This window comes from Amblyomma mixtum, chromosome 3 (genome assembly GCF_055824585.1).
Source record: "Amblyomma mixtum isolate Tamu chromosome 3, ASM5582458v1, whole genome shotgun sequence".
In the NCBI taxonomy this organism is placed as follows: domain Eukaryota; kingdom Metazoa; phylum Arthropoda; class Arachnida; order Ixodida; family Ixodidae; genus Amblyomma; species Amblyomma mixtum.
Genome location: NC_143014.1, coordinates 146,291,239 through 146,306,267, shown reverse-complemented (window position 1 = coordinate 146,306,267; position 15,029 = coordinate 146,291,239). Strand labels below are relative to the sequence as shown.

The 15,029-nt window shown below is 48.4% G+C and overlaps 1 protein-coding gene across 3 annotated transcripts; it reads right to left on the bottom strand.

Moving 5' to 3' along the window:
* Positions 1–733: 733 nt before the first annotated feature.
* Positions 734–14,533, bottom strand: LOC149352291 (gamma-aminobutyric acid receptor-associated protein-like 2). 3 transcript variants are annotated; one of them, XM_089581451.1, is made up of 4 exons: positions 14,053–14,533; positions 9,717–9,772; positions 8,139–8,311; positions 734–2,517 (listed from the first exon to the last, which is right to left on the bottom strand). In XM_089581451.1, exons 1-4 carry the CDS (start codon positions 14,117–14,119, stop codon positions 2,394–2,396), a joined length of 420 nt encoding a protein of 139 aa, XP_089437577.1. In that variant the 5' UTR covers positions 14,120–14,533; the 3' UTR covers positions 734–2,393. The 3 variants fall into 3 exon arrangements, with proteins under 3 accessions (XP_089437577.1, XP_089437578.1, XP_089437576.1); XM_089581452.1 differs by lacking the exon at positions 14,053–14,533 and adding an exon at positions 13,488–13,682; XM_089581450.1 differs by lacking the exon at positions 14,053–14,533 and adding an exon at positions 11,957–12,096.
* Positions 14,534–15,029: the final 496 nt, after the last annotated feature.

The following is a 15,029-nucleotide window of genomic DNA, read 5'->3' as shown; positions in this document are numbered from 1 at the left end:
CTTTTTCTTCTTTCACTCCCACCTTCCTTCCCTTAAGGCGCGGTTCAGTTGTCTACCGAGAAGACAGCTGCTGCGCCATTTCCTTTCCTTAAAAAAGAAAAAAAAAATACTAGCGAGAAGACACTATTAGCTGTTTTTGAAGATACTGAGAGGGGATCGAGAATATAACGAGAGTTACAAACGCGATGTCGAACAGGCGATTTTATAAGTATGTTCGGTGAACTCTTGAGAAGCATGTTGTAGGTGTGCCTGGGGGTTAGTGGCTAGTCTGTTTTGGGGTGAGGGAAAGGTGATAGAGGACAGCTTCCTCTATCACTAGTGTGCTATAACGTAGTGGGCGCATGCACTAATTGAGTGCATTTGATTTTGCGTCTCTTGCCGGAAATTCTTATCGTTCTGTTAGGGACAGTAAATTTAAATGTGTAAAGTAAAAACATCTCGCACTGAGCAAATTTTGCATTCTTATTTTATATACCATGCAATGTCACACAGAACAGTAAACAGCATAATAAGGTTGATTAAAGCAAATCTACGTTCAAAATTTGAAGCCGTTCGGTGCGGCCTGAACCGGAACGGAATGTCCTCAGGAGCCGAACCCGGAACTGAACTTGAAAGGCGTTAACCCGAACTAAACCCCCAAAAATTTCGGTTCGACACCCTGGACGAGACTGCAGGGATGCGCACACGTGGAAGTCGTAATTGTGAGAAGAGGCATTCACATGATAGAGATCGGTGGCGGAGATAAATGATGTTTATTGACTTTTCAAACCGAAGAACATAACGAGAAAGGATGATATTGAACTGTTGGAATGTGTCGTAGCGAGCAAATTTTCACTGCTGCGAAAGAAAACCAGGCGAAAACAGCTCTTTTGCAGTCGAACGTAATTCGTATAAAGCGGCACTGAATTGAAAAATAGTTACTGCGGCCAACAGTAAAATTGGTGCAGGCCACAAGAACGTTGACCGCAGCCGGCAGGTATGATAGGGAGGCTGAGGAGGCCGGATTGCAGGTTCAGATCGCGCGTAGACATGCACGCGAGTCTCGCATAACGCCTACAAATGCACGAGGGCTCAAATGCGCCGCCGCGAGAGGCTGCAAGCCTGATGTTCGATTCTCCGTGAGCTTTTTTAACAGGTGCGTAGACCACTTCGCAATTAAGCCGAGCAAATCGCAGACTGTGGCGTTACCTAACTCTACGGTGGAAAGGCCTTGTCAACAACCCTCCCGCGAGCAGCATGCAGCCTCAGGCGAATCGCGTTGCCTGTTTATTTTGACAGAAGGGGTACGCTATAAGTGAGGAACGGTTGTTGCAGTTCATTTGGCAGAAAGAACGCCGAACTCCATTGCGATGTGACGCTGCCAAACCGCATCTGAACGAAAGTAATCGCACAGTTTAGGGCAGCACGAGGGTTGGCACCGTGCGAGGGTTGATGTCTGTCGACTGTTGAGCAGCTGGCACATTATTACATACTGGTTCGCCACGAACCACCAGCATTCTTCAGTGAGTTCACATCCTGCACTTTTTAAGTCTGATGACGTCGGCACATCGCTCTCGTGCGTGACACGTGAACTCTTCAGAAACGTTGCTTCGAAGCTGCTGCGCTGCTGTGACGGTTGATACTTGACTGGCATTGAATGTTTATGAGGAATAGCCTTCATTCTACTATTTCTGTAGGTTGCTATGCACGACGCTAGAAATTTATGTTGTATACCGAAGTTGCAGCGTTCGTTTAGTGGCTCGTTGATTTTGACCCTGTGATCACATCTCCGCGCCATCATCCCAGACTTGTCTAGTACATCAGAACGGCACTTGTACCGTCAACTTAAAAACGAAACTCGGATAGAGGTTTAAATTTATTTTGACCAGCACACTGAATCGCAGTATTTGATATCAGACAGTCGCCAAAAATATAGCCCAGATCTGCACAATACATGCAAGCGTTCGCATGCAATGCACGTTTATATACCGCAACGGGTCATGAGTGATCTTTTGGAGGTTCTGAACTCACAGTACAGGTCAATACTCGAGTTTACACATTCTGACCACTTGTATAAATCGGAGCGAGCTGTTTGCGGCATTTGCGGGCTCACTCTTTTAGAGGCCGTGGCGGGCTGCAGTTCTGAATAGCCCCTGCCTCGTGCATGTAAGACACATGGCCATCGAGACCCGGATGTACATCCATTCTAAGAGCTAATTTTATTTGCGGGTAACCTCCATGATTGAGTATATCGCCTTAAAGCGGGAGCGTGGCGTACAGACGACACTTGGAAGAAAGCACCCACATAAAGTGCACGCGGGAGTATTGCTTTAAAAAAAGAACGGCGGCCGCGGGCGGTGCGGCGGGAAGCATCCAGAGTGGGACCGCGCGACTAGGCGCGCAGGCACGACAGTTCAAGTCTGTAGGGACACACTTGTTCCGGAGCGTAGGCCGCCGAACGTGTTTTCGCCGCTGTAGGCGAGGTAGAGGAAGCCGTCCTCGTCGTGGTACGTGGTGTATAGATCTCCCATGCTGAGGCTGCGGAGAAGGAAAAACGAGGTGAAGGTTACGCTGTGGACTGAAAGGAACCCGCGGTCAGCGGCGCTCCACCAGTGCTTAAAGGAGAGAGCGAGCGCATACCTACTGCCAACGAGAAAGATGTTCGCGCCAGCGAGGAACAGTCTTAGTTTTACAGAGGACGTATAAAATTCTAGCGTTCGTCGGAGGCGCAGCCTGTATAATAGCGATGACGGTCTTCAATGTGTCGTCAAAATAGCAGCCGTCGGAAAATGGAGTTGCGTAAACTTTCTAGGTGCTTTCAGCAACTACGCTGTGTACGACTATGGAGTGCATATTGCAACCGCGCAAAACGACGAGGGACGAAAAGAGGAAAGCACAGGACAAGACGCGGATCCGCGTCTTGTCCTGTGCTTTCCCCTCTTCGTCCCTCGTCGTTTTGCGCGGTTGCAATATGCACTCCATTGTCAACCACCAACTGGCCTGCCTTCACTTGTTACATGTGTACGACTAGTGTGTCTCTTTTTAAACGCACGTCACCTCGAAAATGTCCTTAAAATCCGGTGATGAACTGTGTATCAAGTAACGTAAAACACGGAGCTGCTCGGGAGACCAAGTCTCCGGACAAGGGTCAGTGGTACTGACCCGTTGACGACTGTCAGTTTTAATTGTGCTCAGTAATTAGGTATGTGGCCACTGGTTGTTTCTTCTGCTCAAGTTTTACTCGACGTTTGTGCTCATCCCCTTGACGTCACACGCGCGCAATGTGCCACTTGCTCTGCAGACAAGTAGTCTCGTCCAGAAGGGGCAGCGCACCGGCCGCAGCTGAGCCAGCCAGCTGCTACTCAGTGCGTTGCGCCGCGTGCACCGAACACGAGGTGAAGGCGGTCGCCTCGTTATGAGCAGGACAGGAGCATGGGATGCGAGAGAGGGAAGTGCAGAAACAGCAACCGAGGAAGCGTGGGGCTGATCGGTTCCGAAACTCCATGTCATCGTCGCCGGGTAGGCAAGAGTGCGAGGAGAGAGTTTCTGAAAAAGTTAGCGCAACACAATCACGAGAAAGAAAGACAGGTCGACGCGCTACTGACAACTGAATTCTTTATTGAAAGACACAGAATATATAGGGTCATCGTCACGCCACCTTCAGCTGCAGTAAACGTCAGAATCGGTAAGAGATGATAAAACGATAAAAGAACCCCTTTAACACGAGGTGAGTTAAAAGCGATTAGAGAGTTGATTCTTTAAAAGCAAAAAAAAGCAACGAAAAGATGTGACATGGTGTATAAGGCCAAAATAACATGTTTGAATAGAATCCGAAAGGACGAAAGTGATATGAAAACGTCAGAAAACAGAACACACCATTTAACATACGAAAATTTAATTCAAGCACTCAACACCACAGACTACAGCAGAAAAAAAGCCGATACCAGTACAATCGTTGCTGACATATACAAATCTTTCTAAAAACCATTCTTCAGCCTTACACAGAAAGATTGACGCATCAAAGACACAATTCAGGCCTCTTTTCTTAATCAAAAATGCTTCTTTCAGTTCTCGGGCAACACGTTCGCGCCCCCTACCTACAACAACGGTTTCCTCAAGGATGGGCCTGCACGAGCCCCCAACGCAGCCCTTGCAAAGAAGCGGCAAATTAGAACCTGTTCCGGTCCCCATCGACCGTTCATGCTCCCTTAACCTTTCATTTAAACAGCGCCCCGTCTGGCCAATGTACACCTTACCACATGTGAGGGGTATCTGATAAACTAACCCCTCTATGCAACGAACATACCTACAGGCATGTTTAGTCCTGCAAGTTTCACCCGTTCTCTGCGCATTAATGCGTGGACACAAAGTGGCCAGCTTACAGGGAGCCGAAAAATCTACAGGAACCTTGTGCTCTGATGCTACCTTCTTCAAGATATGTGCTACTCGATGCGAGTAGGGTGCAACTGCTGGGCTTATTCTCTAATCTTCAAGACTGGTCTGCTTGCTTTTTTTGCCTTTTGCACTTCTAAGTATGGTGGCCCATAACTTGAAGAAGGTAGCATCAAAGCACAAGGTTCCTGTAGATTTTTCGGTTCCCTGTAAGCTGGCCACTTTGTGTCCACGCATTAAAGCGCAGAGAACGGGTAAAACTTGCGGGACTAAATATGCTTGTAGGTATGTTGGTTGCATAGAGGGGTTAGTTTATCAGATGCCCCTCACATGTGGTAAGGTGTACATTGGCCAAACGGGGCGCTGTTTAAATGAAAGGTTAAGGGAGCATGAACGGTCGATGGGGACAGGAACAGGTTCTAATTTGCCGCTTCATTGCAAAGGCTGCGGTGGGGGCTCGTGCAGGCCCATCCTTGTGGAAACCGTTGTTGTAGGTAGGGGGCGCGAACGTGTTGCTCGCGAACTGAAAGAAGCATTTTTGATTAAGAAAAGAGGCCTGAATTGTGTCAGTGATGAGCTGATCTTTCTGTATAAGGCTGAAGAAGGGTTTTTAGAAATATTTGCATGAGTAAGCTACGGTTGTACGGGTATCGGCTTTTTTTCTGCTGCGGTCTCTGGTGATCAGTGCTTGAATTCAATTTTCATATGTTAAATGGTGTGTTCTGTTTTCTCGCTTTTTCATATCACTTTCATACTTTCGGATTCCATTCAAACGTGTTATTTTGGACTTATACACCGCGTCACATCTTTTGATTGTTTTCTTTTTTTTTATCAACTCCCTTATCGCTTTTAATTCACCTCGTGCTAAAGGGTTTCTTTTATCGTTTTGTCATCTTTTACCGATTCTGACGTTTACTCCAGCTGATAGGTGGCGTGACGATGACCCTATATATTCTGTGTCTTTCAATAAAGAACTCAGTTGTCAGTAGCGCGTCGTCCTGTCTTTCTTTCTCGTGATTGTTTTTGTGGTGCGCTAACTTTTTCAGAAACTATGCACCGACTGGCCCAGCAACAAGTTTTACTTAAGGAGAGAGAGCGCCGGACTCGCCATTGGCGGCTACGTGATAATTGCACACTCTACATTGAGTGAGTAAAACGCTTAGTATAATGTCGGCATGTATAGTGCGAAAAATGAGCGTCCGAAATTTATTTTCAGGCTTCAACTGCTGCTCGGAACGTGCGCGCCTCTTCATACCGGGTGCTTCACCCAAGATAATCCGAGATTTTTTTAAAAAATAGGCTTTTTGAATTAGAAGAGCGCTTTTTTTTCGACATGAGATGTGTGGCGCATCAGAATACAGCTAAGTTGTGATCACTAATAGGTAGGTAGGTTAACTAATATGGAATAGTTCACTTTTAACTATTAATGTTAGTCTCTTATTACTGAGATGAGTGTAGCCCACCGTAAGATATATAAAATTGTTTTGGGGGGAAGGGAAATGGCGCAGTGTCTGTCTCACATCTCGGTGGACACCTGAACCGCGCTGTAAGGTAAGGGATAAAGGAGGGACTGAGAGAAGAAAGGAAGATAGTGATGTCATAGTCAAGGGCTCCGGAATAATGTCGACCACCCGGGTATCTTTAACGTGCACCGACATCGCACAGCACACGGGCGCCTTTTGCGTTTCGCCTCCGAGGTCGGGTTCGCCGGGGTCGCCTCCGAGGCCGCCGAACCCGGGTACTCCGGCTCAGTAGCCGAGCGCTCTAACCATCGAGCCAACGTCAATATCAGTTTTTAGAGTTTCGAAAACGCGGTTACCCTCGGCGCTGTGGCCGAACATATTTTGGCTACGCCGCGCCAAAATACATGCTCTTTTAAAAAGCTTGCGAGCAAAGCAACTCCTCCAACGCAGGTAACTCGTCGAATAGCCATCGTTTCTTGGGCCACAGCGCCGAAGTCAACTGCGTTTTCAAAATTCTAAAAACTGATATGGATATTACTTACGGTGGGCTACGCGACTCTTATAGATAGGGCGAGTAACTGTTATAGATAATTTATGGGGTTTAACGGCCCAAACCAAGTCGGGCTATGGGGGACGCCGGCACCAGATAATTTCGACCACCTGGGGGTTCTTTAACGTGCACTGACATCACAGAGTAGAAGGGCCTATATCATTTCGCCTCCATCGAATTGCGACCGCACTGCAGGAGACCAAGGGCGCGCAAGTCAGTGCGTTCCGTCCACTTGTGCGTCCTCATCCTTGCCTCCGGGATGCCCGTTTTAGTGCCACTGCAAAACATTATGCGCAGTTTTCGGTTTCTGGGAACTGCTGTGCGCGAATTGTCAGGGGGTATTCGCTTTCACTGCGTCAGTCGACACACCGATAGTGATATTCCAGTGGTTTTCTGCATCGTAGTCGGCCGAAGATTGTTCAGTACGACGCCTCGCGTGCACAGGTCCATGGTACTGTGCACGCTTAAGACTTCCGATGAATTGGATACCTTGATGCAGTGACGCGAGTCTCTTTTAGACTTTAGTCTAGTGCTGACTTCCAAATGCTATGGCAAAAGTTAACATGCAATGTTATATGTTATATCATATAACGTATTAAAGTTCCAAAGAAGCATCGAAACTATAGTCTTATAAATGTTATTGTAATGTTTGAATCAAAACAACATTACAAATATATTTCAAGCACTGGATCCCTGAACTTTTTCCACTGTTGTTACAGTAAAGAAGTTTTCAAATAGCAGTAGTTTGCCACTTAATCTCCTAGAGTGTGCCTGCCATAGATGGCATGCACAGCCCAGTTATTTTGTTAGAGAGGTTATGTTCATTCACCACTTGGACTGATGGGACACCATTCAGTTATGGCTATATAAGCTTGACTCCATGGTATCAGTTTAGAGGTGAGTGTACGAGCTGCATGTTGTGCTGTATTGTGGAGCTGAAGTGTCGCCCTCATTGCTGGTCCTTGCAAAGCGTTAAGTTTTGCACCTTCACAACTGGCGTGTCTGCATGCTCGTGCAAGGTTGCTTTGCCATTTTCGAGGGCATCGCATTTATGTTTTAATTGTTCAATTAATGTTAGGTAAAGGTTTCTGCGCCGTTTATTTGTAACACGACAGAAAAGGGACATTAAGAACATTGATTTAACGTTTGACCGAAGCCAGAGAGTAACTTCGCTGTAATAGTTCGGTGCTACCTCTGTTGTGAGCTCCGCGCGCTTTTAAGTATTTCCATCGCTGCACGTGGCATGTTTATGCTCTGGAAAATGACCGGCGCTTCTCTGCGGCATAGTGCGACTAAAGGGAGAAGGCGTAAAAGGTTTACCGAGTTTGGACCGGACTGAACCGGTTATTTCGTTTCGTGCTAAATAAGCGGTGATCCTCTTCGTATATATACTACAAAAAAAAAAAAAACGCGCGTTCTACTAAGTGTGTTGAAAAAGGGAAGTGAAAACTGCAACTTTGGTTGTCCTGCATTGTCTGGATTTATTAGTACTGGCATTAGCGAAATTTCTGCGCAGCTTGCAGTAGTTTCGCAGCTTCGCTGCTCAAAATGGCACTCTTGATATGTCAATGAGCCACCGCCTGGATTCGCGCTTAATACTACGCTAACAATAAAAATGATTCTCTCTCTCCCTGGAATAAGAAGTGTTAGGTACGGTAACCAGCGAGTTCTCCCCCGTCCGCGAGAATATACGGATGCGAGCCGCGGACACCTGGCGGTCGCTGAGGGATGCCAAGAGAAGGCGAGCTACCCACCTTGACTGCGGCATAAGGCGGCCAACGAAGACGAAGAGTGCCTTCTCCGGCGAGAGATGGATGCGCTTGCGCACGATCCACATAAACTGCGCCACCGTGATGTCATTGGGCACCAGGAACTTCTGCTTGTCGATGGAGGGAACGTGCGAGTTTGGCGCCCGCTCCACGATCACCTGCCGCGGGAGAGGGAAATGTAAGCGCGCGGCGCCAAGGCTCTGCGGTGCGAGGCTACATGAGATTTATACTCTTCCAGCGGTGGCTTGGGCACTAAGCCTAACCCGCGTGGCAGCGCGAACTGTGCGGAGCGATTAGTTTACATCCACAAGCGTGACGAAACGATTAATCCAAAAGGAATTTGAGCGACAAGCTCCCATTGAGGAACCCAGCGTCGCATTTTATGCGGGCCGTTCTTGCGTCATACTGTTATCTATTTCATTCTGGCTTCCAGAATGAATGCAAGTCATGGAAGAGCGGGCGAGGGGTGCTACGGAACACCTTACCGAGGCCTGACCTGAAAGCTTGTATGCAGTACATTGGCACTAAAGTAACCTAGTTTCGTCGTTCCTCTCACAGCCATGGCGCCAATGTGCTCGCACAGAGTATACAGAGGCCACTTAGCAACGCAATTTGTCCTTCAGCTAACCCCGTGCGACGAAATACAAGCATTCGCCAGAAGCCCAGAGGTTTGGTAGGCTGCGATGACTCTCCGACTGGGCACTGCAGTTTCGACTAGCAGCCTGGCTGACCCAACCTCCAATTCAACGCGCTTCAATTTAGGACAGCATGAAGAATAATAAATAAAACTTTTCTAAATAAAACTGCACATGTTTGGTCTGACCATAAAATACGAATGTCGTAAGTATGACTTCATTGACTGTATGACTTCATTGACTGTATGACTTCATTGACTGTATGACTTCATTGACTGTATGACTTCATTGACTGTATGACTTCATTGACTGTATGACTTCATTGACTGTATGACTTCATTGACTGTATGACTTCATTGACTGTATGACTTCATTGACTGTATGACTTCATTGACTGTATGACTTCATTGACTGTATGACTTCATTGACTGTATGACTTCATTGACTGTATATAGTCAATGAGATCAACCTTCCGTAACGTTTCTTGAATGAAGGTTGACGCTGACCATCTGGTCTTAATTTACGTAGCTTAGCTGTGACCACGTTCACTTTGAAGGCTGCATTGAAGTATAGACAAGCGCGACAGCTGTAGTATTGAATAGCGTTCGGGACGTCAACATTCGCTCGTGCTCAGTGCATTTAAAAATGGCGACGTTTCCATCTGCCTTCGAAATGGCGAAGATGGAGCGCTAGACGTGTCACGAGCGAAGTTCGCCGGCTTACTTTGGCATTTTGCATTGCCCCACGTTTCAAGAAAATACTGTACGATGCCCTCAGGCAGGCGCATGTCTGCGTTACGTGCAACCAAACGCAGTCATGCATTCATTTAATTTTTTTTTTGTCTAAAACAAAAGCACATCGGCCGTGGCATCATCGAACATTTCAGGAGTGAAGATTTCCACCGGTGGTTCAGAGTGACATCACTTACTGGAATTCGCTGCGGGTACTTCTGGAGGATAGCGTCGGCCTCTTGCTTCCTCTGCTCTGAAAAAAAAAAAAAAAAACATCGCTTTGAGCCGGTGAACAATCAAAAGGCGCAGCTTCGACCTCGGTTTAACGCATACATCTACACTGCGAAACCGGTCGACCATGCCTCGTAGCTACGCGTTTTCGACCGGCACTAGTATAACAGTCTCGTCATGTAGCGCTAGTGGGCTAGTAAGTTTTTTAGAGGCGCACTTCTGAACGATGCACAGACTGCCCACCCTCGCGGCAGGTCGCGTCGGTGACGGAACGTTGCCCGGTCCTGGTAACGCGTTCTTGGGGGGCTGATTCTGATAACGCAATGACACACAAGCAAACACACACACAGAAAAAAATGCTGTCACTTCCTTTTCTGTCCTTTCGATGTTTGAAGAGTTTTACGAGCTCCGAGAACGCAGCGGTATGCACGCGCAACGACGATGCTCTGACTCGTAGGAAACTCGAGCACCTGCCCAGTGGGCCGTTCCCGGTATCAGGTCGGCTACTGCGTGAATCGACGCAAAGGCATCATTTCCACGGATTAGCTTCAGAACGGCCTGACCCGTTGGGCGATGCCCAGCCGCCTCCGTGGAACTTCGAAGCGAGTGCTCACCAGTTGGTAGCTATACATGACAAATTACACGCGCACGCGCAAACGCACAAAAAGGTTACCCACAAATGAACTTGTTCCAGCTGAAGAGCAGCGCACACAGCTGAACGGAAGAAAGTTGCAAAATGCCCAGATACTAAAGACCACTGCATAAAGAAGGCGTTATCGACCTTATCAGCATTGTCAATATCAGGAGCATGGCGTGCGGCGGATCAAACCACTCTAGGTTGCCGTCTCTTACGCAACTACGCCGGCGCTCAACGTGTCAACTCCACCTATCGTGTAACATCCACTATGCCATATTTGGCGTGGCAGATTCAAGCAGTAATTAGGGACGTTACGCGACAGAGTGACCTCTTGAAATCTACTCTGCGGAAAAGCTGTCCTTTTGGAGATATGACGCGTTCACTGGGGCTACAGTACACGTGGCATATTATGCGTTTTCATTTTCTCTAGGTGCTATAAGGAGGTCCGAGTGAAATTATCGCTATGATGCTGGCCCCTGTCTTCGGTAGGGCTCAAAGTGAAGCAATATAAGGCTCATGCAGTTTGTGCTTCGGAAAGGCAGAAGGTAAGTGCACGTGTTCAGCTAACGAAGTTCAAATTCAGGTTTTCCACGAGTGAAGCGGCATGAAATATCTCGAGCATCTGGCCTATCTTTTACGTGACAATATCAGCGCCCTACATTTTACTGACCGGGCGGAGCCTCGCAGTCAAGAGCTAACGGCATTACAATGCGTAAGTTCAGTGATCCGTGTTCGCTTCGAAGCCTGAAAGACCCGATCCATTCAAGGAGGAGGAGAGGCTGCGATAGGGAATCGCCAGGCACTGCCCCGGAAAGAAGCAACGCGCTACGCAAATTGGATATATCATCATATAATCAGAGTCTACGATCGCAAAGGGATTGTGGACTGTGGAAAAGAATGCGACATACATAGGATAAGCCCATAGATCCTGCTGCAAAGGAAAGTCCGCGAAGCACGCACACAAACGAAAAGAATATATACACTGAACACCGTTGAACACTACTAACGTACTCTAGCAGTGAAACTTTCGCACAATAACCAAATCACGCTGTCTCCACACTCTTCACCAGAATAACCGCAATTTAAATTATGCTAACGAATACTGATCTGCGAAATCGTCAGGTAGCAGCAGAGAGACTTATGCGTCAAAAGTGTGAGGTGCGAGCAGAATGCACAGCAAGCAGAATGCAAGGGGGCGAACAAAATTCACAGGACAGGGAAGAGCAAACAGCACATCTCGTACCGTGTACTTTTTCAGCTGTTCTGCGTATTCTGCCGTCGTCTTCACTCTTAGATTTTAGTTCGGAAGTAGCCGCGGTCACCACTTAGGAAGGGAAATGAATCGACAACGATAGACGGCACATTTGTAACATATCAGTTGTTTTCGCAAACCAAATGTTTTTTTGCCATTTGTGGCATCTTCATTATGCGTAACCAGAAAGCGCGGCCGACGCCAGACACGTTTCGAAGAAAGTTCGGTCGAACGTTAGTTCGCGGATATGAACAAGGCCAAGTTCATAACGAAAGCATCAAACAAACATCGCGGACATAAATATGCAGCAGAATCACCTCTTTCAATGCCTCTGTATACAACGCGCCGCTTTCCCCAGAAAGTGCCGACATTCGCTGGAAAGTTGCTCTCGAAGTACATTGAGTGGGTGACTAGCAAGGGGCGGACCGCACTGGAAACATCAAAGGCGCAAGAAATTATATTCTGAACTGCATGAAATGCAGTGCTGAAGTATACATAGAGCCTGTCCGCGCTGTCAATGACACTCCGAACATTCACGTCGTGCTATCGGACCTTGTAATTGCTGGACGAGACAGTGACCGAAATATATGCAAGGTTGCTAGAGTGATGTCATCCTGTTGTGTTCTTGGCTAAAGAGCGGCTCTAGTATCTTCGTTTGCAGGTCACAGTGCAACAATCAAATCAGTCAGTAACCTCTCTTGCGAATCTCGGAAAACTGACGACGACACAGTAATAATAATACAATAAAACGTGAGCATTTTTCGAATACTAATGCGACAACCGAGATTTGACGAAAGCTGCAGTGGCGATTTCTGGGAAATTTAAGACCACCGCTCAAGACGCATTCGCTTGCGGTGAGGTATTGGCGTGAGCAGGCTTGCTTGTAGCGCTCGAGCGGTGCCGTGTGGAGCGAAGAAAGCGAAATCTTAAATTAGATGGCGGTATTCAGGTACAACGCTCCCGCTGAAGCGCCGACGCCTAGCTACATGAACGACAAACGCACAAGCGCTGGGCCTCCAACAAAACAGTTGCGCTAAGATTTTACATTTTCTTGCAGCACAGCTCCTGCGCTCTGGACAAGCCTGCTCGTATCTGTACAGTTGTGTTCGTGCAAGTGGTGCCGCCTATGCGGCTAGTCATCGAAAGTCTGATCAAGGGTGTCAGAACTTTACAACACCAGCTAGTGTCGCGACTGAAGACTTCAGCAGAAATTAAGACAAAGGGCCGAAGCTCATAACTAGTCTAACACCGATCGAGTATTTCCCAGTAGAACTCAACCTGTGGCTTCTCGAGAGCCAAGGCGAAAGAAAATATCGAGACGGTCCTTTCGACATCAATAGTGTGTCGCTAATGCGCCGCGAGCTAGCATTCAGAATCAGTTTATTGTAATAAAGAAAAAATAAAGTGGACAAATTTATACAGAAGGAGGTCCCGTAGTCACTGACTACTGACTGTATTGCTTGCAATCTAGCGACTGATCACGGAATGGCGAAGCGGATTACGCGAATAAAGCAGAATTCAAAAGCAAATAAAAATGTCTGCATTATTCGAGCGGAAACAGACGAAGACGAGAAAGGAGGACGTCCTTCTCTCTCGATCTGTTTGCGCTCGAGACGTGCAGAACCGGTACCAACTAGCTCAACTTTCCGTTTTAAATATGTCTCTGCGTGCACACATTCCCGCAACATTCTTCCTCCGTCTTAGGGGCTAAGTTCCGCCGCTGCTTGCTTGTATGTAGCAATCGTGTTAGCCGAGCTGCAGCCACGGAATCGCAACGTTTGCGGACGAAGACACCGCGGCGGCGCGTGCCCCGAATTCGTACGTGACGGCGCGGTCGGGGGCGGTTACCTCGCATAGCACCGTTGACACGCTACTCGTCGCCTTCCGTGAGTGCTGCATCTACCAGGCCGCATTAGACGATGACGGCACAGACGCCTCTGGTGAAAGCAGTTTCCAGTGTGTCGCCAGCTGACGGATTGGTGTCCTCTGAGCACTTCATGTGAACAAATAGACTCGAAGGGACTCACTAACTCAGGCCACTAGACAGGAGAGACGGGCGCTGCGTGTTGTTGGTGCCGGGGGAACAAAATTTCCGTACTTTTTTTTTTCGTTGAGGGGCAACGTTCGCGACACGACTGGCCAATCTTCTGACACTTGAGGATGGAGGCGTCCGATTAAAGAGAGCGCGGCGACACGACGTATGCGCAACCCAACACGCGTACACGCCACAGTTATCTCGCGCCAGAGAACTAAGGACAAACTGAGCCCCTGTTTTTCTCGACCAGACCAGTGCGAGTCGCGTACTGGCGTGCGCTGCTGAAGACAGGCGCACGGGAGCAGGGCGCCGTGAAACGCGTGTAATACTACAGCTCGAGTGCGGCTGCACCGCTTTGGCCCGCGGCGGCGCGCTCACCTGGTGTGTACTGCTGCTTGAAGCGGAACCGTATGCCGTCCTCAGTGTTGGCTCCCGCCCGTCGCATCGCTGTGGGCCTCAGTGAGCGGATCGCGTCCCCCGCCGTCGGGCACGCAGGGTTATCTGGCGGCGATCGCGTATTGTTCGCCTCGGCCGCCCCGGCCGCTGATAGGGGCTTTGTTTCTCGCCACCCCGGGCGAGATTGGAAACTTCTTACGCCGACCAGTGGCCGAATCGAGAAGCGAACAAAACAGCCGGGCGCTGCGCGAGACAGGCGCAGAGGCGCTCCGCTCGGCGCGCTGACAGGTCCTCGGCCGGCCCTGTCATTGGCGCGGGGCAATCCGCTGCTGATGGTCGCTTTCCTTGTTTCGCTTCTCTGCGCAAACGTGCCTATCGTTATCGTTTTTAGAAAGTTTTAAAACAGGATCGCCATGTTGCGTGGCTAACGGAAATTTTGGAGCGACAGTTTCGAGCTCTTCGCCTGCGGCCGTGTCGCGGCGCTCTAGCTTGCGAGAGTGATCAGAGATGTGCTTGTATTTCCAAAACGCCATGAAAAAAAAAGCAGTTTCAAAAGATTAGAGTGTTCTGAATTTTTGCGCAAGAAAAAAAAAGGGGCATTTTGGACGTAGTTGTAAAGGATGCCTCCCACCTTCAGTCAGATAGCGTGCAGCGTATTTCACTCTGCTGCTATCTTACGCGCATATGGTTGTAAGATTATATGTATATGCGTCGGCTATCTCCCTGGCTACGTTTAAACGCTTCCTTTCGCGTTTCCCTCACCAGATGCAAGAATTATGCTCCCAAAAGCGTGACTCAGTTGCTTTTTGTGAACGTTTTTGCGCTCGGCTTACACCAAACGAAAAACGAACGCGGCTTTAAAACTGCGTGCATTGTGGCTGCACTATACGGAACTTGTGACGCACGCTGTGACCATGCGTGCATGACCGTACCACTTCCTTGAGGCACTATACACGTTC